The 25,280-nt window shown below is 42.3% G+C and overlaps 1 protein-coding gene across 8 annotated transcripts in view; it reads left to right on the top strand.

The window, feature by feature from the left end:
* The window catches only part of NAV1 (neuron navigator 1), a 199,889-nt gene that overhangs the window by 156,156 nt on the left and 18,453 nt on the right, over positions 1–25,280 (top strand). For all 8 annotated transcript variants that reach the window (XM_075195619.1, XM_075195617.1, XM_075195618.1 and 5 more), the window contains 4 exons: positions 1,606–1,760; positions 16,958–17,029; positions 17,146–17,342; positions 18,778–18,896. In XM_075195619.1, coding sequence (XP_075051720.1) covers positions 1,606–1,760; positions 16,958–17,029; positions 17,146–17,342; positions 18,778–18,896 — 543 coding nt within the window. The remainder of the gene's footprint in view (positions 1–1,605; positions 1,761–16,957; positions 17,030–17,145; positions 17,343–18,777; positions 18,897–25,280) is intronic.

The following is a 25,280-nucleotide window of genomic DNA, read 5'->3' as shown; positions in this document are numbered from 1 at the left end:
TGGTGAGTTCGGTGTGGAAGAACTTGAAGGGTCTGCACAGAGCCCTGACATCAACCCCATTAAGCACCTTTCGGATGAACTGGAACGGAGATTGCGAGCCAGTCCTTGTCCAACATCAGTTCCTGACCTCTTAAATGCTCTACAGAATGAGTGGGCACAAATTCCTATACAAACACTCCAACACCTTGTGGAAAGCCTTCCAAGAAGAGTGGAAGCTGTTATAGCTGCAAAAGGGCGACTAACTACATATTATATATATGTATTTGAATACAATGTCATAACAGTCTCTGTTTGTGTAATGGTCAAGCGTCCGAATACTTTTGTCCATATAGTGTAGCTTGCAGCATACTAAATACAAACATACATAAAACTCCATTTTGTCTTCACCCAACTGAGCACTCTAGTTCCTTCACCTCTTCGTTTGTCACAAAATTCCTCCTGTCTCATGTCTCATCATATACCCCATATGACACACACTGAGAATTATAGAGCAATGGACAACAAAGGGAAAGGCTGATATACAAGGGATTGGATTAACTGGCAGTACTCAACGTACGGACTACAGGAGTCCCTAGTTCATAAACATCAGTTTTGTGTATTTTTCAATTGAGGATGCTTTTTTGCTGCATGAAACCCTTACATGTATACATTTAAATGTGATATATCCCAAAAACATTATCAATGCAATTACAATGCATTGTAAAAATCCATTAGTCGCATTTACAAATTTCCGTAACCAACCAAAAGGTTACCATCCTTATTCTAGTATGTTTCTAATTTGTTGTTACAGGTTACTAATTTCAACTACATTGGCTTGTATAGTGTCATGAGTATCGGAAACATAAGTGCAATATTGGCACACCATAGCACAAACACCTCTTTGATCTGCTAACATGATTCCAAGAGTTCCCTATTTTGCAAGGCTAATCTGGGCTATTTTTCAGTTTAAAATGGGAATCTTGGATGTCATTAACAACTTTGTCTAGGATTTCTGAATATTCTTGTAATTTGTTAGATACTAATCCTACACCGACAGAGCACAGTGAGTATGAGTTATAGCCCAAGGGATAAGACCCCCACAGAGGAAGGGTGATTAACCGTGCTGGAGTGAGCAAGGAGATGTATACCTTTATTTTAGTGTTCTTTGCAACTCTAGTTGGTTGGCACCCAAATCTTTGAGACATCTGATAGTACTGCATCGTAAGCTACCACACCTGTGTCACAACACCTTAAAGAGACATTGCTGAAAACCCACATGTCGGGGACCCTTTAGTCTTTTATGTCCACGCCAAAGAGGGTCAGTTTTTAAGAGATTTTGCACTTTCTGAGATTTAAATTCTATTGATAACTGCTATTTATGTTAAAGTCTTAACAAAATTATGAAAATATAAAGTTTTCTCAATAGTAATTGTAGCTGCATGATCATCGCTGAATAAAGATTTCTTAGTATTTTGCAACTGGAATGCACTTTCCTCTTAATGCTTAAAATTCTTTTAAGGGAAAGGCTAGTTGCCAATTGGGCTATTTGTTTTTGTTTTTTTCAGATCTTTAGAGAAAGATTTCTTCATTGGAGGAAGTTTTTAATATATCACTTTACTCTCACAGGATTTGCAATTGTACCTCTCCAACTTGGCTAATCAGATTGACAGAGAGACGGGGCCTTGTGATGTTCCTTTAGTCATCTTACTGGACGATGTGAATGAAGGTGGAGCAATCAGTGAGTTGGTGAACGGGGCCTTGACCTGCAAGTACCATAAGTGGTAAGGCATAATTGTACAACTAAATAACATCTGTATAATTATAGTGGAATTCTTATTAGAAAAACCTCATGAACAGATTGTGTCTTCTACTAGAAAAAATGTACTGCTGTTCTCCATCCCCTAACCAGAGTCCTGGGCTGCTAAATGCAGCCATTTTACCCAGGCCTCCTCTTCTTCTCTCAAAGTCCCAGACGAAAACCGTGGGGGCAGGGTTAGAGCAGACAACTATTGTACCAGCAGAACCCGAGAAAATCGGCTGCACTTAGCAGCCTCGTGGCTCCAGCTAGGGGCTGGAGCACTAGTACAATTTTACAGTAGGTGGTAGTGCAGCTTTAATGTGAATTCTTGTCAGGTCCTGACCTAAACCCCTTAAACAGTCTGTTGCACAACTTAATTTGTGGTTCATAAGTTGGAGCGCATCTGCCAAAAACAATTGACAAATTCCCCACACATTAGTGTAAATGAAAATGAAAAAAGCACGTGGCCCAAGCTCATCAACCAGCACACCACAACAGAAAAATGGGTGGGAAAAATTCCATGTAAATGTGGTTTGTCTAATGTTGGCATGGTTTTATATAGCCATTAAATATATGCAACATTTTTATGTAAAAGAACTATAAGCAAATGCAAAACCTACTAGCCCCATCTGACTAGTGTTGAATGTAGATACTTTTGGTGAACTATACACAACATAGAGATGATTCTAGTGACAATGCGGAGAGCATTCTAATGATCTATGTAATATAGAGAGACCCCTACATTTTTCTCTGTTGTATTTCGGTCACTAGAATGCTCTATGTATTGCATATTGGTCATTAAGATGCTGTCTGTATTGAATAGAGTTTTTTAGAACTAGTTCAGAGAGCAGTCTGGTGATTGCTATGCAATAGGAAGCATTGTCACACAGAGTGCCCCCTGACCTTACCCTGATCACACAATGTGACAGTCTCATGTTCCCCCTAATTGTGATCACCACTCTCGACCTTCCCCTGGTCACACATTGTGATCCATCAACACCATTTTACCTTCCCTTTTCATGCATTGTGAGCCCCAACCCTCCCAATGTCACATATTTTAATCCACCCTCTTGTCCACCACCATCTCCTACCTTGCTAGCGTAGTGTCCTGTGGAGGAGGCTGCTTCTTACAGCCTGTGAGTGCAGATCATTCATATCGAGGGAGGAAGACTGTGTCTGGTCGATGACTCCCACAGATGACATAACCAGCACAAACTCCTGCCGTCCACTTGGAACTGTGTGGGTGGCTGTGAGGGGCAGCCATCTTCTGGTGGACACCAAAATAAGATAAGAGACGATGGAGGGGGGTCAATCTAGACAAGGCAGTCCACTATAGGACCGACACTGGCCAGACTGCCCCTGCTTGCCACATATAAATGTGCAGAGATTCAATAGCCATTCCTCAGGCATGGCTTTGATAAACTAGGAAAAATAAATGTAGACAGTAAGAAGAAAGCGGATATTTTTATTGTCTTTTATTTTTCCATGTCTGGGTACATAAAGGAGGAAATTGCCAGGAAATTGGTTGTGTAACAATAAACTATGTACACTATCAAATGTTACTTGCCTGACACAAAATGACATGCAGCTTCCCTAAACAAGATAAAGATAAAGCAAGTGAACCAAATGACAATTACCTATGCGTGCTAAAGAAACTAAGCTCAGTAATGGATAGACCACTATGTCTTATGTTTATAGACTCCTTTAGAAACTGGGTCAGTGCCACAAGATTGTCAGAAAGCAGATGTGGTACCATTCTTTAAAAAATTAGCAAAATTAGAGTAGACCTCTGAGCCGGACCTCAGAAATGGGTAGATTTTTTGGAGGGATGTGATTCTGTAACATAGTGTAGAAAGCTATTTTCGTGAAGGACCAACTGGTCATGCATAACAGATGTGATTCAATTTTATGAGGAGGTAAGTTTCAAACTGTATCTTGGTAATGCAATTGTGATATATTTGGATTTTGTGAAAGTTTTTGGTTTTTGATACTTTTCCAAATACCATTCTGGGACATAAGGACAGTATTAGGTTTACTTGGGTAGAGACCTGTTTGAAGGATGGAAGACTAGGTGGAATTGTAAATTAATGACGAGCTAAAGTAATTTGTAATGTCCTTTTTTCAGTGTTTTAATTAATAACTTTGTAAATGGCCTAGAAAGTAAGTTGTCCACACTTACTGATAACACTAAGCTATGTTAGCACAAAGCAACACAGTAAACTGAGCTATACAACTTAAAGAAGCAACCCTATGAAAATATGAGGTGTGTTTTGTTTTAAAACATAAATCACTGTTGCATGTTATAAAAATCAGCTTGATAAAGCTTGATAATTGCCTTTGCCTTGGTTTGTTTCTTCAGATTGCTATTAATTATTTAAAATCAACCACAGAAAGGCTTTAAAACGCTCCTCTAAGCTCTGATTTCACTGTGAGATCTTTCCCCTCCTACTCGATCTGCCAGTCTGGGCAGTAGATTGAATGTGTCTGTGACTGCAAGCCATAGTTCTTCCCCCTCCAGAGTTATTTTAAGAAGGAGATAATGATTTGTAGGGGAATAACTAAGAAAAATTATATACTTAAAATGTACTTAACTTACTATTTAAAGAACAGATACTTTCTATGTGAAATTGCTGTTTTACTGTAAATAAGTGTAAAGGTTATGCACTCAGACTGTGGTAGTAAAGTTGCTATTTACAAATTAAAAATAGAATACGGTTAGGGAAAACGGAGATGGAAAAGTACTTGAGAATACTAGTTGACAGAAATTTTAGTGTCCGCACACCGTGCCAGGCATTGGCTGCAAAGGTGAATAAAATCCTTGGATGCTTAAGCATGGGCATAAATGCATGTAATGCAAGCTTAGTATTACCATTGTGTAAGTTACTAGTTATCCCATGTCATGAATACAGGGTACAGTTTTGGGCATCTCACTGTAGAAAGATCGTAGGAGAAGAAAAGTGATTTTAGGTAATCAGAGGGTCATTTTATAAAGGCAAACTGATTGTTTTAGGGAAAAGGTGCCTTATAGGTGGCCAAACAAATATGTATAATTGTATCATAGGTTAATACAAACATTTCTTTAAGGAACTTTTCATACCAGCGACTTAGGAAAAGGGAAGAGAGAAGTACGTTACTGTAAGGATGGTTTATCTGTGGATCCCTTTATACATAAGGTTTTTCTGGCATATACAAGAACAGAATTCTCTTGATCAACACAATGGGTCTGATTCATTAAGGAAAGGAAAGCAAAAAAATGAGTAACTTTGGACCTTGGCAGAACCATGTTGTATTGGGGGGGAAGTAAATTTTAAAATGTGAGGTCAGATTTATAAATGGGATAAAGCATGACCTAGATCAATTTGAAATTTCAGTGTAAAAATAAAGCTATCAAGTATTTGCTTCCTACATGAAAAAACAGCCAGTATTTTCCTTATGTGCAAAATACTAAACTCATTTACACCCCTTGCAGCGTAACATGGTTTTGCCAAGGTTCAAAGTTACTCATTTCTTTGTTTTACTTTCCTTAATGAATAAGGCCCAATATGTATTAACATAAGGTTGAACTTTTTGGACTTTATTGAACCCCAAATACAATGTGCTATACATGTATAGTTTTTAGAAAGCTGCTTTGTATCGTGATGTCCCAAGGAAACAATATAACCACTGTTTCTAAGTGTAAAAATGCATGGCTAAAAGGGAAAATCAACATATTCAGTAAAACTTGCAGAAGAGCAAGTATATGACCATAAATTAGTCATTTTAATTTGGAAAACCTAACCCTTAAATGATAGGAGGTAGTTTGTACCATAGAGCAGTACTTTTAAACATTTTTTTTGTTTTACTTGTGCTGCTTTGAGAACAGGAATAACTTTTTTATTTCTTTATTGTGTGTGTGTGTGTTTTCTTTTTTCAGAAGAGGCAATGATTTCAATCGGTAGCTTATAAAATTTCATTATTTTTTTTTATTGGCATCAGGTAAGAATCAAAACAAATTGTATTGCCTAGTTCTTCAGAGTACCATTTAAATAAACATTTGCCAATGTTTAAGGTAGTTGTAGGTCCAGGAGTGCTGTGATCTATTTTTTTTTATTTTTTTTTATTTTTTGACAGAATATCACATATACACTAGCTATTAACATAACAACTAAAAAATAAATCCTTCATAATTGAGTTACTAGGGGTTACTTTTGGTATAGGGTAACTTTAAAACAAGTTATATATTTCTCTAACACCCTTTGGGGGACACCGGGCCCTTGGGGTATAGAGTAGGACAGGCGAACACTGGCACTTTAACTTTAGTTAAAACAAAAGCTCTGGCTCCACCCGCTCTATACCCCACCTCCTGCTAGAGGCCAGTCTAGTTTAAATGCCCGGCGAGCGGGCTGTGCACGGGGCTGCTTAGCAGCCGTTTTTACTTTATTTCCAGTTATTTTTATTTATTTTAGCATCGGAGACTAAGGTCTCCGGGGTCTGACAGCCGGTGGCTCGCTAAGCCGCGTAGTCGGCTGTCACTCTGAGCTTCCATCTGCTTCAGGAGGTCTTCTCTTCTGGGCGGTGATTTCAGCTCTCCCGCAACTGCGTCCGGGGGGGAGAGAGCGAGATGCAGCGATGGGGGATGCCTCTGTGTAGCGCAGAGCATAGACGGCTGTGCGCCCTCTGCGCGGGAAGTAGGGGGGAAGAGGAGGTGCCGTGGAGGTGCCTCCTTCTGCCTGCTCCCTCTTCGGTTGTTTTTAGCCCTCCAAGGAGCCGGGCACAGTCGACGCAGGCTGTGTCCGCCCTCCTGTGCTGATAAGCTGAAGCTTCCTAGCACTCACTGCGTCTGGAGGGTTGGCAGCAGGTAAGTGAAACTCTCTGTCAGCATGTGCTGAGAGAGAGAGGGTAGTAATCGCAGTGGTACCCTGAGCTGGCTGCTTTTTACTAAAAGCAGTCATTTTATTTGTTTAAAGATAAGGTTTCTATATTTAGCTTAGGGAACAGGGTCAGGCTAGGGTCACTGTCTCAGTGAGCCCTGCAAGGCTCTTGATTGGTTGAGGTGATTGTCATTCTTAGACGATAGCCAGTCCATAGCTGGGCCCTGGGGGGAGTGTTTTCCTCTTGTGCACTTCCGCCGTGGTAGTCTCTCACTCCTCGTGTGCAGACACCAGAATAGGCAGCCATTTTAAAAGCTCCAACTTATCCCCTTTTCTATCCTGTATACTGTAAGGTAAAGGGTTGGGGGTGGTTTGTAAAGCGTTTGTATTTTTTTTTTTTTTTATAACTTAGGGAGCTTTTGGCTGTGTTGCAGGCTCACTTTCTCTTGTAGTTTGTGTGCTGCTTGTTATCTGTATTGTATGTATTTCACTGTACTGTTTTGTCCCATCTGTTAACATGTCAGAGAGGGAAAAATCTACACGTGACAGGGCTGGTGCTACTATGCTAAGTTTCACCTGTGCTGTATGTCTTGTTAAATTACCGTCTGGGCAGCCAGGAGCGCAGGCTCTGTGCATTTCCTGTCGGCCCACGGAGACTACTCCTGGTGAAACAGTTGCGGTCTGTTCAAACATGGAGGAGCCTGCCTTGGCTCGGTCTCTATTTAATACGGTGGAACTGCTTGCTCAGAGGGTCTCAAGCTGCTCAATACTCGGATTCAGCTTCCTCAGCTCAGGTTTTGCCTGTTTCTGCTCCAGTGCAGTCTGTAGAACCAGCCTGGGTACAGGGTCTTGCATCCTCGGTACAGGGTTTGGTGGTGGTTACTTCCTCTTTGGAGAGGATGATGCAGTCGGCCGCACTGTCTTCCTCAGGTAAGCGGAAGAGGGTGGCGGCACCTCTTCTGGGACATGAGTCTGATTCTGATTGTGGTTCCCAGGAAGAGGGTGAGTTACTGCAGGGTTCTGAAATAGATGCTGCTTCTCTGGTGGAGGAGGTTCAGACTGATTGTCAGAGTGTGGAGGAGTTAATTCAGGCTGTGCGTCAGGTACTTGATATTCCTGAGGAACAAGTTCCTGAGGCTTCTGGATCCTCTCTTTTTGAAAAACGCAAGAAAAAGGCGTTTTTTTTCCCGGCCTCTTGCCATTTGGAAGATTTGATGTCGGAACCTTGGACTTCCCCAGACATGAAGTTCCAGGTGTCTAAGCGACTGCAGTTGTGTTATCCATTTCTCCCTGAAGTTCTCGCTAAATGGGAGACGCTTCCTCAAGTGGATGCAGCTGTGGCAAGGTTGGCAAAGGTAACTACTATTCCTCTTCCTAACCAGGCCACTCTTAAGGATAGTACAGACCGGAAGGTCAAGATCGTTCTCAAGTCCATTTTTGTGGCAGCGAGTGCTTCTTTGACGCCTGCGTTGGCATCAGCGTGGGTTAACAAAGCTGTTGAACGCTGGTCGGAACAATTGTCTGAAGGTTTGTTGGCTGGCAGGCCATCCTCTGAACTGCTTCCTGTAGTGGAGCAAATTCAGAGAGCGACAGATTATTTAGGAGAGGCTGCTATGGAAGCGGGGCTGATTGGAGCGCCCATTTCTGCCTCGGCAGATGCAGCGCGTCGGTCTCTTTGGCTAAAGTCCTGGGAGGCTGATGTAGAGTCCAAAAAGGCTCTTGAGTCCATTCCTTTTTCTGGAGGTGTTCTGTTTGGACCTCAGCTTGACTCCTTTATTAGTCAGACAGCAGGAGGTAAGAGCACTTTTCTCCCGGTCAGTGCTCCCAAGCAGAGGATGTCCAGATTTCGGGACTTTCGTTCCGCAGGAAGATCTCGAGGACAATATTCCTCAGGCCAATCTTCTATAGGTCAGTCATCCGCCCCTAGAGGTGGTTCGCAGCGGGGACATTAGGCCTGGTCTGGCCGACGTCCAGCTGCAATACTGCAGACAAACAGTTTGCATGACGGGCTTTTTGCTCCTCCGCTGTCGTCGGTGGTAGGAGCCCGTCTTCTGCGGTTCAGGGATCGGTGGTGTCAGTCCACTACCGATGTCTGGATTCGGGGAGTGGTGAACCAGGGTTACAAGATCGATCTGCTCGGTCTTCCTCCCAGACGGTTCTTCGCCAAAGGGCTTCCGTCTTGGCCCGGGCAAACGATTGTCTTTAACAGAAGCGATTCAATTCCTTCTTTCGTCCGGGGTGATTATTCTGGTTCCTCATTCTCAAAGAGGTTTTGGGTTTTATGCCAATCTTTTTCTTGTGACAAAACCAGACGGCTCCTTCAGACCGATTCTCAATCTAAAGGATTTGAATATACAGTACAGAGTGCCCAGCTTCAAGATGGAGTCTTTACGCTCGGTCATTCTCGGCATGGAACAGAGAGAATTTATGGTGGCTCTAGACATCAAGGATGCATATCTCCATGTGCCTATTTGGAAGGGTCATCAGTCCCTGTTGAGGTTTGCAGTTCGGTCAGAGCACTTCCAATTTCAGGCTCTCCCGTTAGGACTCACCACAGCTCCACGTATCTTCACCAAGATCATGGCGGTTATGGCTGCTCTGCTAAGGGCCAAGGGAATTACAATCATCCCTTACCTGGACGATCTAATTTTAAAGGCAGATTCTTCAGAGAAGCTTCTTTTGCATATTCGGACAGTAATCCAGACCTTGGAGTCGCACGGTTGGATTATCAACTTCAAAAAATCCAAGTTGATCCCGTCCCAGTGGATGGTGTTTCTGGGTCTCTTATTCGATACCCGTCTGAGGCGGGTGTTCTTTCCTCAGGACAAGATCCTAGCTTTGCAGAGGATGGTGAATTCCTTATTGGTGGCAAGGAGACCTTCCATTCATTTTGCAATGAGACTTCTGGGCAAGATGGTATCGTCATTCGAAGCAATCCAGTTTGCTCCGTTCCATGCACGACAGTTTCAATTGGAACTCCTGTCACAATGGAACAAATCCCATCGGAATTTGGCGAGTCAGGTTTTTCGCCTGTCTCCGCAGACACATCAGTCACTGATCTGTGGCTACACGGGCAGAATCTCACCAGGGGACGCTTGTTCTCAATTTGGAATTGGATTCTGATAACAATAGTGTCACTCACCGGACCGTGAGTGCCTCTTCCCGGACATTTAGGAACCGTGGCCGTCCTCCATCCTGAGGGTCTGCGCATGCGCAGCCCTTTCCTATACTTCAGTGTATGTCCCTTTAACTCAATTGGCAGATCAGGCAACACTCCCTATATTAAGCACCTGTGGTCAACACCACGTTGCCTGATCTTGGAGTCTCATTCCCCATGAGCCTCTGAAGGTGTTCCTGTGTTTCCTCGTGTATTCAGCGCTGCTGATTCCTGTGGTTTCCAAACCACTTCTACCTCTGTGGTTTCCTAACCACTTCTACTACTGTGGTTCCCATACCACTTCTACCATCAACTGTATCATCGTGACTGTTTGCTGATTCCTATCCGCTGCCTCCGTGCACTACAGTCTCTTATACCACTTCTACCATCAACTGTATCATCGTGACTGTTTGCTGATTCCTATCCGCTGCCTCCGTGCACTACAGTCTCCTATACCACTTCAACGCTATTATATTCCATTGTGACTGTTTGCTGATTCCTATCCGCTGCCTCCGTGCACTACAGTCTCCTATACCACTTCAACGCTATTATATTCCATAGTGACTGTTTGCTGATTCCTATCCGCTGCCTCCGTGCACTACAGCCTTCTCTCCTTATCCACTCACCTGTTCATCATCAAGTCTGTGAGCTGATTCCTACCCGCTGCCTCCGTGCACTACAGCCTCCAGCTGGCAACTCGCCTGTGTTCATCATCGTGACTGTGAGCTGATTCCTATCCGCTGCCTCCGTGCACTACAGCCTCCAGCCGGCAACTCGCCTGTGTTCATCATCGTGACCGTGAGCTGATTCCTATCCGCTGCCTCCGTGCACTACAGCCTCCAGCTGGCAACTCGCCTGTGTTCATCATCGTGACTGTGAGCTGATTCCTACCCGCTGCCTCCGTGCACTACAGCCTCCAGCTGGCAACTCGCCTGTGTTCATCATCGTGACCGTGAGCTGATTTCTATCCGCTGCCTCCGTGCACTACTGCCTCCAGCTGGCAACTCGCCTGTGTTCATCATCGTGACTGCTAGCTGATTCCTATCCGCTGCTCCTGTGCACCTCAGCCTCATCTCATCTCTCCCGTGGGTCCGCAGAGTCTTGCTGCCGCTGCCAGTCCTATCGTCCATCTACTGCTGATCCGCTCTCCACGTCTTCCTGGTTCCCCTGGTCGCTACCCTCCTGTCAGCATTGGATTCGTGTCCCTGTTGGTCTACTTACCTGTGCGCTGCACCTACTAGACTCCTGCTTCTTACATCCAGGGACTTCTCATCCTGTCGGCCTCCTGCCGCCCAGGTATCACTGCACTCCTGTCTGACTGCCTTCTGAACCACGGTATGCATACTTCTCATTGACTGTGCTGGTGTATTGCATATCTTGCTGGACTGTGTTGGTTCTCCTCTGGAGTCTGCAATCCGCTGAGTCTTTTGCCATCATTGACTGTGTTACCTTGTGCTGGATTACTTCAGAGACTTCCTACATTTGCAGACCTGTTCAGTCATTTATATATATTGTGCATATTACTGTGGATCGTGTTTAATGTGCCCGTGTACATCCTGTGTTGCAGTCTCTCCCCGTACACCTCCTCACATATATTTTCAGTGGTACAACTTGCTGAAGGCAGACCACTGATTCCTGTTCCGGTATCACCTGTTCCATTCCTCTCACATAGCAGTGGTACAACTTGCTACCGCAGACCACTGACTTCCCGGATACCTCCACTTGGATTCCATTCCTTCACTCAGACAGCGGTACCACTTGCTATCCGCAGACCGCTGACTCTCATCACCTCCTCGTTTCTGTTGGACATTCCTCCTCACTATAGCAGTGGTACAACTTGCTAACGCAGACCACTGACTACCTCCACTTGCCCTTGTCCATACAGTTCCTCGTGTATTATTACCTCCATATTACCAGTGCTGCTAGTCATAGACTTTCCTGAGCATCTCATCATCTACTATTGCCTGTTCCGTGATCACCCTGCTACCAGAGTACACTATTACCATCTACATTGCTCTGGTAAGCTTACCACCTGGTGATTCCTGGGTAAAGACTCCTAGTGCCCGTGACAAATAGATGCCAGCCTTCTGGGTTGGGGGGCTGTCTGTCTTCAGGCTCGGTTTCAGAGGCTTTGGACTCAGAAGGAATCCAAACTTCCAATAAATGTCTTAGAACTGCGCGCAGTGTTTCATGCTTTAAGCAGTGTGCAACACTTGCTGCAGGGAAAGCCAGTAAAGATTCAATCGGACAGTGTCATAGCAGTGGCATATCTCAACCATCAGGGCGGCACCAGGAGTCCCTTGGCCATGAGGGAGACTCACAGGATACTTCTGTGGGCCGAAGCTCACATTTCGGCACTCGTGGCCATCTTCATTCTCGGAATAAAAAATTGGGAAGCAGACTTCCTAAGTAGGCAGACTCTGCATCCAGGAGTATGGTCTCTCCATCCGGAGGTGTTTCAACAGTTAGTGGGGAAATGGGATCAACCGGATGTCGACATGATGGCATCTCGGTTGAATCACAAGGTTCCCCGCTACTGTTCCCGTGCAAGAGATCCCGGGGTAGTCGCGGTAGATGCTATGTCCGTCCCTTGGAGTTACCGCTTAGTGTACCTTTTTCCTCCGATAGTTATGCTTCCACGAGTACTTAAAAAGGTGAAGAGATAGTGCTTCTAGTGGCGCCGGATTGGCCGCGCAGGGCCTGGTACACCAACGTACTTTTCTTGGCAGGAGGTTGGTCGTGGCGGTTTCCAATACGCCCAGACCTGCTAACCCAGGGTCCCTTTTGACATCAAAGTTTGCAACATCTGGCTTTAACGGTGTGGCTGTTCAGGCCAGGATCCTAAGATCTAAGGGTTTTTCGGATCGGGTGGTGCAGACCATGCTCCGTACTCGAAAACCGGCTTCGGCCAAAATATATCATCGTGTCTGGAGGACATATATTGGTTGGTGCGAAAAGAAGGGATATCCTACATCTTCTTTTCGTCTGGCCAGGTTGCTGAGGTTCTTGCAGGATGGCTTGGATGCAGGTTTGCGTCTTAGTTCTCTTAAGGGTCAGGTGTCAGCTTTTTCAATCTTCTTTCAAAGAAAACTTGCTGTCATTCCTGATGTGCAAACTTTCATTCAAGGTGTTCTCCATGTTCAGCCTCTTTATATTCCTCCGGTTCCGCCATGGGATTTGAATTTGATGTTGAGGGCTTTATAGCATTCACCGTTTGAACTTTTGAATTCGGGGGATTTCAAATTTCTAACTTTGAAAACGGTTTTTCTTTTGCCCATTTCTACGGCACGCAGAGTTTCAGATCTTGTTGCTTTGTCTTGCAAGCCTCCTCTGTTGTTTTTTCATGAGGATAGGGCAGTTGTTCAAACCAAGCCCTCCTTCCTTCCTAAAGTTGTATCTAAGTTTCATTTGAATCAGGATATTGTTATTCCGGCTCTATCTGATTCCTCTTCTTCCGATAACGATGAGTCTATTCGTTATCTAGATGTTGTTCGTGCCTTGCGAATTTTTGTTAAAAGATCTCAGAAATTACGTAAAACTGAGGATCTTTTGATTCTTTATGATGCTCACAAGAGAGGCTGGCCAGCTTCTAAAGTGACCATTGCTAGGTGGATTACGGCTGTTATCCGTCAGGCTTACAATGGGGCTGGGGAGCCTGTCCCAGATATTCTACGGGCGCATTCTACAAGATCTGTAAGTGCTTCCTGGGCGGCCCGCCATGGTGCCTCCAGCGAACAATTGTGTAAAGCGACCACGTGGTCTTCTGTACACACTTTTACAAAGTTTTACAGATTTAATGTGTTTGCCTCTAGGGATGCAAGTTTTGGGAGAAAGGTGCTTCACGTCGTTTCTTCCGAGCGCTCCCTCCCGTGAGACAGCTTTGAGATGTCCCCAAGGTCCCGGTGTCCCCTAAGGGATGTTAGAGAAAATGGGATTTTTATACTTACGTAAAATCCGTTTCTCTTAATCCATTGGGGGACACCGGGCGCCCACCCTTAACGCTCTGGTTTCTCCTTCTGTTTGACATGTTGTTTGGTTGTTAAGAGAATGATGTGTTGTTAAGTTTATTCTCTTTTCTTTGGTTTCTGTCTATCTCCCTTTCTGCAGGCTTGGTTAAACAAAGACTGGCCTCTAGCAAGAGGTGGGGTATAGAGGGGGTGGAGCCAGAGCTTTTGTTTTAACTAAAGTTAAAGTGCCAGTGTTCGCCTGTCCTACTCTATACCCCAAGGTCCCGGTGTCCCCCAATGGATTAAGAGAAACGGATTTTACATAAGTATAAAAATCCCATTTGATATTGACACAGATGTCTACCAGCATATTCAGTGGCAGCCAGCATCGGTTATCACCTTCATTTATGTTTGTTAGGATCAAGTGCCCTTCACACCTCATGTTCAAATGTTTGTCATTTTAGAAATCCTTATTAATAACAAAACCTATATAGTTGAATGCTTATTCAGGTAGTACATTTCAATTGCTTTTTTTTTTCTCAATAAATTCTTGCAAATATAAACCAAGCCTTACATTTTGTGCCATGTTAAAGGGTTTTGCACTATTAAAAATCAATTTTACTAATCAAATCTTAATAAATGTATTATAGGATTGCAATAGACTGTGAAATGAAAGATTATATAGATGACTGCATGGTCTTTTTCAGCCAATAAAATGTGGTGTCCTAAAGCTGTTGTTAAAATCTCCACGTCAGTACATTATTCAAAGGGAAACTTTGGTGTCATGTCATATAGAACATGACATGCTTGTTCCCTAGAGAACTCCAAGCAGAAAAGATATCCTATATAGCTGCATGGAAGACTATTTTAATGTACTACCAAAAGAAAGTACTGCATGTGCAGATTACAGGATCTTAAAAATATATTCCAGGTGAAATTGACACAGATGGAAGAAAAATGTCAGCCTGATCCTTGATTTCCTCTATCAAGAATAGAAAAACAGTGGTATTACTAAATGAGTCCAGACAAAAGGATATATAAAGAATGGATTCTAAGCCTAGTTTGTTTTGCTTAAACACAGTTTTATGCCACTCTGATTGTAAATCCTACAAGCTAGGTAGTTTCCTGATAAATAGCAGCTCCTGTTTTTTCAGTTATATTTTTAATAGGCATGAACAAACCACAGATGACCATCTAGATTTCATAAATTCTAATAGTATTGTTTATACAAGGGAAGGGAAAATAAACCCCCCAGTTTCGGCAATTAATATCAAAAGGTGAAAAGAAAAACTGTTCTGATCTCAAAATGGTAATTAGCGCAATCACCCCTATGATACCTTGTACCGATTCTAGCTACATATGTAATTTCTTGTTTAAAAAAAAAAAAGGGCATCCAATCCATTTTAAAATTCTATTTTTGAGTTTGCCAGCGCCACTACATGTGTTGGAATTGCACAACTAAATCTCCTTAACTCTGCTGAGGTGAAACCACCTTTCTGCAATTGATTTCTCTTTTACATCTGCACGGTTCTGAGTATGAAAAGTTTTAGACAAATTCCTTGACATTGGATGTAATTTATACATATTAATTAAGTTACCATTAAGGTGCTGTATTTCCAGGCTAAAAACAAATCAATTTGTCTAACCTCTCTCTCTAATCTACTCTTTTTAAAATTGCTGGCGTTTTCAACGTTGCTGGCTTCTGGACTTTAAAAGTTCTTCAATGTTATTTTTATAATGAGGTATCCAAAACTGTACACAATATCAAGATGTTGTCTAATTAGTTACCCAAATAAAAGAAAAAACATATTTTCATTTTGTGTAGAATTTATTTTCCTATTTATATGTACCAGAATTGTATTTGCTTTTGCAGCAACCTCCTGACCCCCAGTGCTGCTACTTAACTTTACAAGAATTTCAAATCCTTTCTCATCTCAGAATTCCCCATTTGAATATCTTTTAATGTTTATGTAGCGTAGTTATTGCAGCTAGAGCGCATAACCTTACATTTTTCAACATGAAGTTTTATCTGTCATTTCCCTGCCAAGTTTGCCATTTTGTTTAAATCTTTTTGTAGAGTTATTGTTATGTGTTAATTGTACTATGAAGCTTAGTGTCATCAGAAAATATGAACACCAATAGTGATTCCATTGCACGTGCGTAAAACAGTCGTGAGATTCGGGGGCTCTAAGACTAATAGCATATGGGTGCTTTGCCTAGTGAGTTATGTACTTTTACTTTGCGTAAGCAGGATAAGTGCTAAATTCCTAACATGCAAGCAATGCTTTACTCTGAATGCTGCCCATCTTGGCACCACATCTGCTTTTCAACAATCTTAAGTCATTGACCCGGTTATGAGGAAGTCCATAGATGTAACAAATAGTCAATTAGTTACTTAATCTTGTTCCATTTGCACACATAGGTGGGTGCCATTTAGTGTTCTTCATCTTGTTAAACCATTTTAATGGTGTGTAGCGCTTATACACAACACATTTCCTAGAATTTTTTCCTCCTTTGTGAACACAGAAAACACATATAATTAAATAACTAATCTATTCTTTAGTGATCCACTAATGTCCTATTTATTTATTTATTGTTACTTGTTACTGATTATTTTCGATTTGAAAAGCATTTTGGAACTGCTATTTTTAGCAATCTATTTTTTCTAATATTCTGTTCACATTACATCTTTCCCTTATTTTCTTGACTTTATTTGTACCTAGCTGCCTTTTATTCCCCTATACTGTTCTTTCAGTGCCTTATTTGTTTTATTTTTATTTTTTAATGTTTATTTTAACTGCATCAATGAACAGAAACAAAATAACATATACAGAGGGGCAAACAAATCCCTGCAGAACAATTAGCAAACTGCCTAAGGTCACATAGTATGTGCCTTATTTTGCTTCCACTCCTTCTTTGTTGTCAGAATTCTCATTTTCCATTCTGGACACATTTTCCCCTCATATCTAAAGTAAACTAACAACTGTTTCTTTTTATTTTTAGTTTTTCTTCATTTTATTTTCTTTCCATCACATTATCTCTATCCCAGTTTACAGCTTGCTCTCAATACTCTTTTATAGAAAACAATGGTGTGAGTGAATCTATACTACAGGTGACAGGTCGGCATGGTGTTCACCAACAATACTTTCTAACATTTACATTTTCTGGTTCTGATTTGTAATAGTTTACATATAGTAATATTTTGTCTTATAATCTTCACTTGCAGCCCTTATGTTATTGGAACAACCAATCAACCTGTGAAAATGAGTCCAAACCATGGATTGCACATAAGCTTCAGGTAAAGCTTTGTGGGTTTAAACTGTAGGAAATAATGGGCTTAGGATATCACAAATCTTATGCAGTAATATCTACTCCAAGGGACTAACTTTTGAATGGTCTTGTGTAATCTCACAGGATGTTGACCTTCTCCAATAATGTGGAACCAGCAAATGGTTTCTTGGGTCGATATCTGCGTCGGAAGCTACTAGAATCGGAGGGCAGCATTGGAACTGGTCATGGGGATTTGCTCAGGGTTCTTGACTGGGTGCCTCGGCTCTGGTATCATCTACACACCTTCCTGGAGAAGCACAGTACTACTGACTTCCTCATAGGTATATGTAGCACAAAGCACATGGCTTTGTATGTAAAAGTTATTTTGATGTTATAGTGTATATGTAAGTGAAAACTGGCCATTGTTTATTTGGGTTTGTATAGTTAAGAGATTCATTTTTGGGATGTCAGAAGTTTTTCTGGGTTGGGCGAGTGTTTCAGAAAGGGTACAAGAATTACAGGGCATAGCAGTAACACGTTGCATTGAACATTACTTGTACTTACTATTGGAGCACCTTTTTTTTTTTTTTTTTGTATTTAATTATTTGTGTTTAATAGCATTGTTCCGTGGCTACACTATTTTACCCAATGTTTCTACAGTATCCCACCAAGCCATACCTATTGACCACTTTCCTCCAGCCTTCTGATCATCCTCTCCCTTAGCAGAGTTGCACCTTCTACTCTCCCTGCTTCAGAGACTTTAGCTAAGATAAAAATTGCCCCAGAACCTATAACCCTCCACCTTACACCAACTTCTCAGCCACATATTAAACTCTTTAAGAAATACACTTTCTTTCTTGTGTAGCCTAGGTAGTATCTCAGGAAACAATAAGCATTAAAGAAAGAGATTTATAATTTTTGTTGTTTATTAGAAACTGTTAAGCCTTTTGTGCTCATTATCAGTGTTTTACATGCAAATCTATCAACAAAAGCTACAACTGAAATATTATTTATTATTTTTGTCCTCATATTAAGTAGTATATTATTGTTTTTTTCTTATAGATAGCACTTTCAGTCTATTTTTGGAGAGGGTTTAATTACCATATTGTGCACAATTTGCAGAGCTTTATTATATATTAAACTGAATAAAAATTGAGCAGTTCAGTAAACAGGCACTTGACTTAAACCATCATCAGCAGCAGCACCATTTATATAGCGCCACTAATTCCACAGCGCTGTACAGAGAACTCACTCACATCAGTCCCTGCCCCATTGGGGCTTACAGTCTAAATTCCCTAACACACACAGACAGACTAGGGTCAATTTGTTAGCAGCCAATTAACCTACTAGTATGTTTTTGGAGTGTGGGAGGAAACCGGAGCACCCGGAGGAAACCCACACAAACACAGGTAGAACATACAAACTCCTCACAGATAAGGCCATGGTTGGGAATTGAACTCCTGACCACAGTGCTGTGAGGCAGAAGTGCTAACCACTAAGCCACTGTGCTGCCCTGTATGATACTCCTTCTGAGTAGTGATCAATCGTCAATGCCATTTGTACATGGCTTGATCTATGTGGGTATATCACAGAAGTAATCTAAAGGAAAAACAGGTTAACATTATTCACTTGTCGCTGAATAGTGGACAGCCCGAAGCAGTTCTAATATTGGAGTCTAACCTCCCCAGGCACAAACCTCATCTTGTACTTTATTGTATAAAGATAATGTGTTTTGTTCACCCATATGAATCTTACAAGTCTGTGTTTCTCTGACAGGTCCTTGTTTCTTCTTGTCTTGTCCAATTGGGATTGAGGATTTCCGTGTATGGTTTATTGATCTTTGGAACAACTCTATTATACCGTATCTTCAAGAAGGAGCCAAAGATGGAATCAAGGCAAGTTTACTACCTTAGGGCACAGGTGCTTGGGTGCTTTATAATTCAAAAAGTAAACTGAGTAAGAATTGAACTTATAAATATGTAGAAGGAATGTTTTGGTCTTGGTCTGCCCTTGACCCTATTTTTTGCAAAACTAGACCTATACATATAGATAACCACATAAAAAGAGGTGGAGGTTGTCCATATAGTGTAAAAACACAATGAGTGGGGCATGGGTAACTACAAAGATTTCTTGATTTGTTAGCCTACTGGGTTTTGGGGGCTTTTTAGTCACATCCCTATCCCTAGCGTTTTCTCTAAAGGTATATTTGGGACAGAAAAAAAACAAATATTTAGTATCCAGGTTGATGGGTAATCTTTGTAAGATTTCTGAAAGATCTGGACATTTGATGTTTGGGCCACATACATTATTAGATGCGGTCATGTTCTATCCTCTTCTACTACCATCCATTCCAGTCTTTTAGGGTCCATACACTGATTTGCAGCCAATTTGGTCTAAAATTGAGTAGTTACCTTTAATAATTATATGTATGGGCAGTTATAAAAAAAAGACACGCAGGCAGATTTTGTTATTACGAATTAAGTGCTCTGATCCTAAAACTATAACATTTTTCACAGACTCCACCGTACACACAACAATCATAGTGTGGCTGGATCACTTATAAATAACTTATATATGAATGGATCATGTATAAATAATTTATTCTAGAAATGTATTTCAAGCAGAGGTGCAGGCACCGATGTACAATTGCTAAAGCACTTATCATGATACATTGGAAAGTATTATGTAGGGAAATGACTTGTTTGGGGTTTTGCAGCTTCTCTTTGGTAATTCTCAAGTTAGCAATAGAGTGGAGGAAATGTGTATTCTGCAACTGTCTGAAGAAAGGATCCATGTTAATCTCATGTTAATTAGACCATTTGATGTGTGAGTGTCCAACACCCCTGAAGGCACAGGAAGGTTTAATTAAACTTGCTGTTAGATGTCCTCTGTATCTAAAACAGGATGCAGGAAATCACAGCAAATTTTGGGATAGCACAGATAAGTGTAAATATTGTTAGCTTTGCATTGCATGTAAATCCATGTTTGGGAAACATACATCGTATCCCGATACTAAAAATAGCTCAGATGTTGCAGAACCATATCAGATCAGGGGGCTGGTTTACCCCCTGCTAGGAGTTATGTCAGAACTATATAAAAAGTGAGATGTTATGTATCATTCTTGTACCATCTATACTTCTAGAAAGATCGCTAGTACCACAGACTGACATGTGAACTGTCCTTCTTAGGACTACTTGAGCAAATAAACATCACTTGCTTCAGAGATGTCACTCACCAGACTGTGAGTGCTTCTTCCCGTGTGTTTAGGAACCGTGGCTGTCCACCATCCTGAGGGTCTGCGCATGCGCAGCCCTTTCAAAACCTTCAGTACCTGTTCCTTTAACTTAATTGGCTGATCAGGCAACACTCCCTATTTAAAGCACCTGCTGTCCATACCTCGTGGCCTGATCTTGGAGTCTCAATACCCATGAGCCTCTGAAGGTGTTCCTGTGTTTCCTCGTGTATTCAGCGCTGCTGATTCCTGTGGTTTCCAGACCACTTCTACTCCTGTGGTTTCCAGACCACTTCAACTCTGCTGTGTTTCATCGTGACTGTTAGCTGATTCCTATCCGCTGCCTCCGTGCACTACAGTCTTCAGACCACTTCAACTCTCCTGTGTTTCATTGTGACTGTTAGCTGATTCCTATCCGCTGCCTCCGTGCACTACAGTCTTCAGACCACTTCAACTCTGCTGTGTTTCATCGTGACTGTTAGCTGATTCCTATCCGCTGCCTCCGTGCACTACAGTCTTCAGACCACTTCAACTCTCCTGTGTTTCATTGTGACAGTTAGCTGATTCCTATCCGCTGCCTCCGTGCACTACAGTCCTCAGACCACTTCAACCCTCCTGTGTTTCATCGTGACTGTTTGGCTGATTCCTATCTGCTGCCTCCGTGCGCTACAGTCTTCAGCTCATCTCAACTCTCCCGTGTTTCCTCCAGACTGCTACAACTGATTCCTATCCGCTGCTCTCCGTGCTCAACAGTTCCAGCTCAGCTCTACTCTCCCGTGCTTCATCGTGGCTACACCTGCTGGTTGCTATCCGCTACCTCCGTGTACCTGCCGAGTCCTGCTGGCTGCTACTCCTCAGTTCTACTCGTGTCTGCAGCAGCTGATCCGCTCTCCGTGCTTCTCAGTGTTCCTGCTGGTCTCTACTCGCCAGTCTGCATCGGATCTGCGCCGCCTCACTGCTTTCATCTCGTCTAGACCATCGCTACTCTTCAGGGTCCTCCGGGAGTCCAGTTCTACATACTACTGCTTCCTGAGTATTTGTTCCCCTGCTGGTCTACCTACCTGTGCGCTGCACCTACTTGAGTACCGCTTCACCCTCCAGGGACTTCGCATCCTGCCGGCCTCCAGCCGTTCAGGTATCTCTGCACTTCTGTCTGACAGCCTGCTCCTGAACCACGGTATGCATACTTCTCATTGACTGTGCTGGTGTATTGCATATCTTGCTGGACTGAGTTGTTCTCCTCTGGAGCTTACTATCCGCTGAGACTTTTGCCATCATTGACTGTGTTATCTTTTGCCCGGATAGTTTCTGTGACTTTATATTCTTGCAGTGCTGTTCGTCATTACTATATTGTGCATGTCATTGTGGATCAAGTTCAAGGTGCCCGTGTATCCTCTGTATTGCAGTCTCTCCCCGTGCTCCTCCTCACATATATATTCAGTGGTACAACTTGCTAGATGCAGACCACTGATTCCTGTTTCCAGTGTCACCTGTTCCAGTGTCCTCTCACATAGCAGTGGTACAACTTGCTAACGCAGACCACTGACTTCCCGGATACCTTCACCTGGATCCCATTCCTTCACCCAGACAGCGGTACAACTTGCTAAACGCAGACCGCTGACTCTCATCACCTCCTCGTTTCTGTTGGACATTCCTCCTCACTATAGCAGTGGTACAACTTGCTACCGCAGACCACTGACTACCCTCACGTGTCCTTTGTCCATTCAGTTCCTCGTGTATTACTACATATATATTACCAGTGCTGCTAGTCATAGACTTTCCCGAGCATCTCTATCATCTGCTGCCTCCTGTTCCGTGATCACCCCGCTACCAGAGTACCATATTACCACCTATACTGCTCTGGTAAGCTTATCACCTGGTGATCCCTGGGTAAAGACTCCTAGTGCCCGTGACAAGAGACCTGCTTGACAACCTTTCCATGCGGAAATTCGTGTGACCTATAGGTTACTCTCTCTTTCCTGCCATTGGGGGTCACTATAACCATGTGGTATATTAGGTGGACCTGGAGCTAGTACAGCACCTACCCTATATAGCCCCTCTCATCTGGAGCTAACCTCAGTTTATTTTTAGTGCCTTTTGGAATAGGGAGTCTTTTAATAGTGGTTCTTGCTCTATATTTTTTTTTTCTTTTAACCATTACTTTAGTTTTTTTCTTTAACAAAAAAAAGGCTTCATCCACCCTGGTCCTTGGTTTGAGGTGTGCAGCATTTTGGCTTCCTTCACCCTCTGCCAGTATTGCAGCCCTCAATCGCATGTGCACATAGAGCAGAGGTGTATGTGCACATAGAGCAGAGGTGTATGTGCACACATCACAAGCCCCTCCCCTTTACAAAATGAGCAGTTCTTCTTAATTAAGAGACTCTTCTGGGGATGGCAGGTTCAGCAGATCTCTGTCGACAGAGCGGTGAGTAGCGGGTGGGGGGGGGGGGGGCCACCTTCTGGGAAGCCAATTTTATCTTCTTAACAACATAAATAAGTGAATAAAAAATACTTAAATTTTGGAGGTAGATGCATAGGTCACTTTGTTCAGATCTTTCCTCCGTTATGTGGTGCCATAGCATAAAAAGATACAAAAACACAACATAGTGTGATATAGTAACAACAAATAGTGTTGTGTGGTGAATGTGAGGTTAACTTCAATCCAAAGATTTCTTCTTATGTGAATCCACTCACCAAATACAAGATATAAACGTGCCTTGAATAATTAAAGGTATTCCATATACTGTGATGTCATATAATATTTTTTTCACTCGACTTCTTATGTGATAACACTTACAAGATGGAAAGAAATAATAAGCCTGGGTTCAGATTTCTTTAAAGTTCTCCATAGGGATCATCAGGATTTTTCTCCCAGATGGATATTTTTCATATTTAAAAAGAAAAAGAAACGGATCTAGTGTGATACCGTTTACCTATAAAGATTTTATTGTACATACATAAAAAAAGTAGTAAAATGACATATAAAAATAGCACATAAAAGCTGGACCATAGGATTATGAGGGTCCCTACCAGATACAAGTCGGTAATCAGCTTGTAATTCAAATCCCCGGGGTCCACTTTGCTAGCTGTTAAGATAGTATAGATGGGGTCCTCAAAGATTCCAGGTCCAGTAGCCCTATTTCTCCAATGCGTTTCGACCTCTTGATTTAGGTCTTTCTCAAGGATAGGGCTGATATGAAATGAGCTCCCTTTTATACAGGAAGCTGTTGTAATTGTGGTTCAAAGGTTACATTTAATTATCATGAGGATAACATAATACTCATATATGCAATGGACAACAGGAAACAAAACTCTAGTTTTGTTTCCTGTTTCCTGTTGTCCATTGCATCTACAATCTCATCAGTAATTGACAGGTCCAAACTTTCTCTACCATCTGCGCTCAATTCAGGTAAGGAAACAGCCGCTAAATACGTGTCCAAATCAAAGTCTGAGTACTCAGCTCTTGACGCATAAGCATCTTTGAAATACACATAAAAAACATCACTGATCTCTTCAGTCAAGGTATGCACAACACCCAAAGTATCTGTAATCCACGCCACTACAGCCGGCGCCCTTTCTGACCTAGCTAAATAAGCTAAAAACCTACCACACTTATCCGCTTCAAAGTATTGAGTATGCTTAGCAAATAGCAACTTACGCCTTGATTTATCTAACAAGTAATCCGACCATTCTCTCTGTACCGCTAACCAAGCCATCCTATCAGAAGCCACACGAGAAGAGAGATATACCTCCTCCAACCGCACAACCTCTTTATCCAATCTATCACCTCTCAACCTAGACTCTCTTTTGAAACAGTTAATACTTCTAATTAAGGAACCTCTTAAAAAAGCCTTAAATGAATCCCAGACGAGAGGCAGGGCTGCCGTGTCCACATTGGTAACAAAGTACTCTTCCCATTGGGATTCTAAAGTATTTCCATCCTGCAATAATGTCAACCAAAAGGGGTTAAGCCTCCAAAATGCTTGACCTCGAGAAACATTAAGTTTAACTGTTAATACCAATGGAGAATGATCTGAAATCCCCCTTGGTAAATATGCAACATCGGAGACAGCCGGCAGTAACTCCTTTGATACAAGTCCTAAATCAATTTAGGAAAAAGCATTATACGATGTGGAATAACAGGAGAAACAGACCTCTACCGGATGCCTCAGACGCCACACATCCACCAAACCCATCTCTTCCACCAAATCAGCAAACTTCGTTTTTTTGGCATGTGTAGTATCTCCCACCTCCATCCACCTATCAACATTAGAATCCATCACATTATTGAAATCCCTACAGCAAATCACTGGAGTATCAGGAGAGAGAGAAATAAAATGACTGCACTTTTTTAGGACCTCACCACTATAAGGAGGGGGAACATAAACTGACAGTAAATTTATACGCTCAGAATCAAAGATGCCCCTCACAAAAACATATCTACCTAATGGGTCCGACTCCACCATTTCCAAAATAAAATTTACTTTCTTACGTATAAGGAGAGATACCCCTCTAGAATGACCCATATGAGTAGCATGATATGCCCACCCAACCCACGGTTTCTTAAGGGCCAACACTTTACCTCCCACTAAATGGGTTTCAGTTAAACATATAACATCTGCCTCATACTTTTTCAATTGGGATATGACCAAAGACCGTTTAATTTTATCATTTAGACCACGAACATTACAATTCAGGATTTTAATAGACCCCCTATTCATCAACCCAGTCGCCATAACAAAGGGAATACACATGAGACATTTCCGCATAAACGTCAACCCCCTCCAGCCCAGGCAGACACCCAGCCACCAGTCAACCACATTAGCATATAGTAAAATAATCAATCTCATCATCCGAAAGTATTTGCATAAAGATAAAGTACCACACCTGTCACTGCATTGAAAAAACCTACCCCTCCCTACCCTATTCAAACAACCCCCCTCCCCGTATATCCACCCCCAACTTAGCCATACCTGGATCCCCTTATGACTATCCCACATCCCCTTAAACAGCGCACACACCTATCTCCACGCACTTATGGAAATAC

The sequence above is a fragment of the Mixophyes fleayi genome, chromosome 2 (assembly GCF_038048845.1).
Source record: "Mixophyes fleayi isolate aMixFle1 chromosome 2, aMixFle1.hap1, whole genome shotgun sequence".
Classification (NCBI taxonomy): Eukaryota; Metazoa; Chordata; class Amphibia; order Anura; family Limnodynastidae; genus Mixophyes; species Mixophyes fleayi.
Note: the sequence above shows the minus strand (reverse complement) of the source record. Positions and strands in the feature narration are given on the sequence as shown.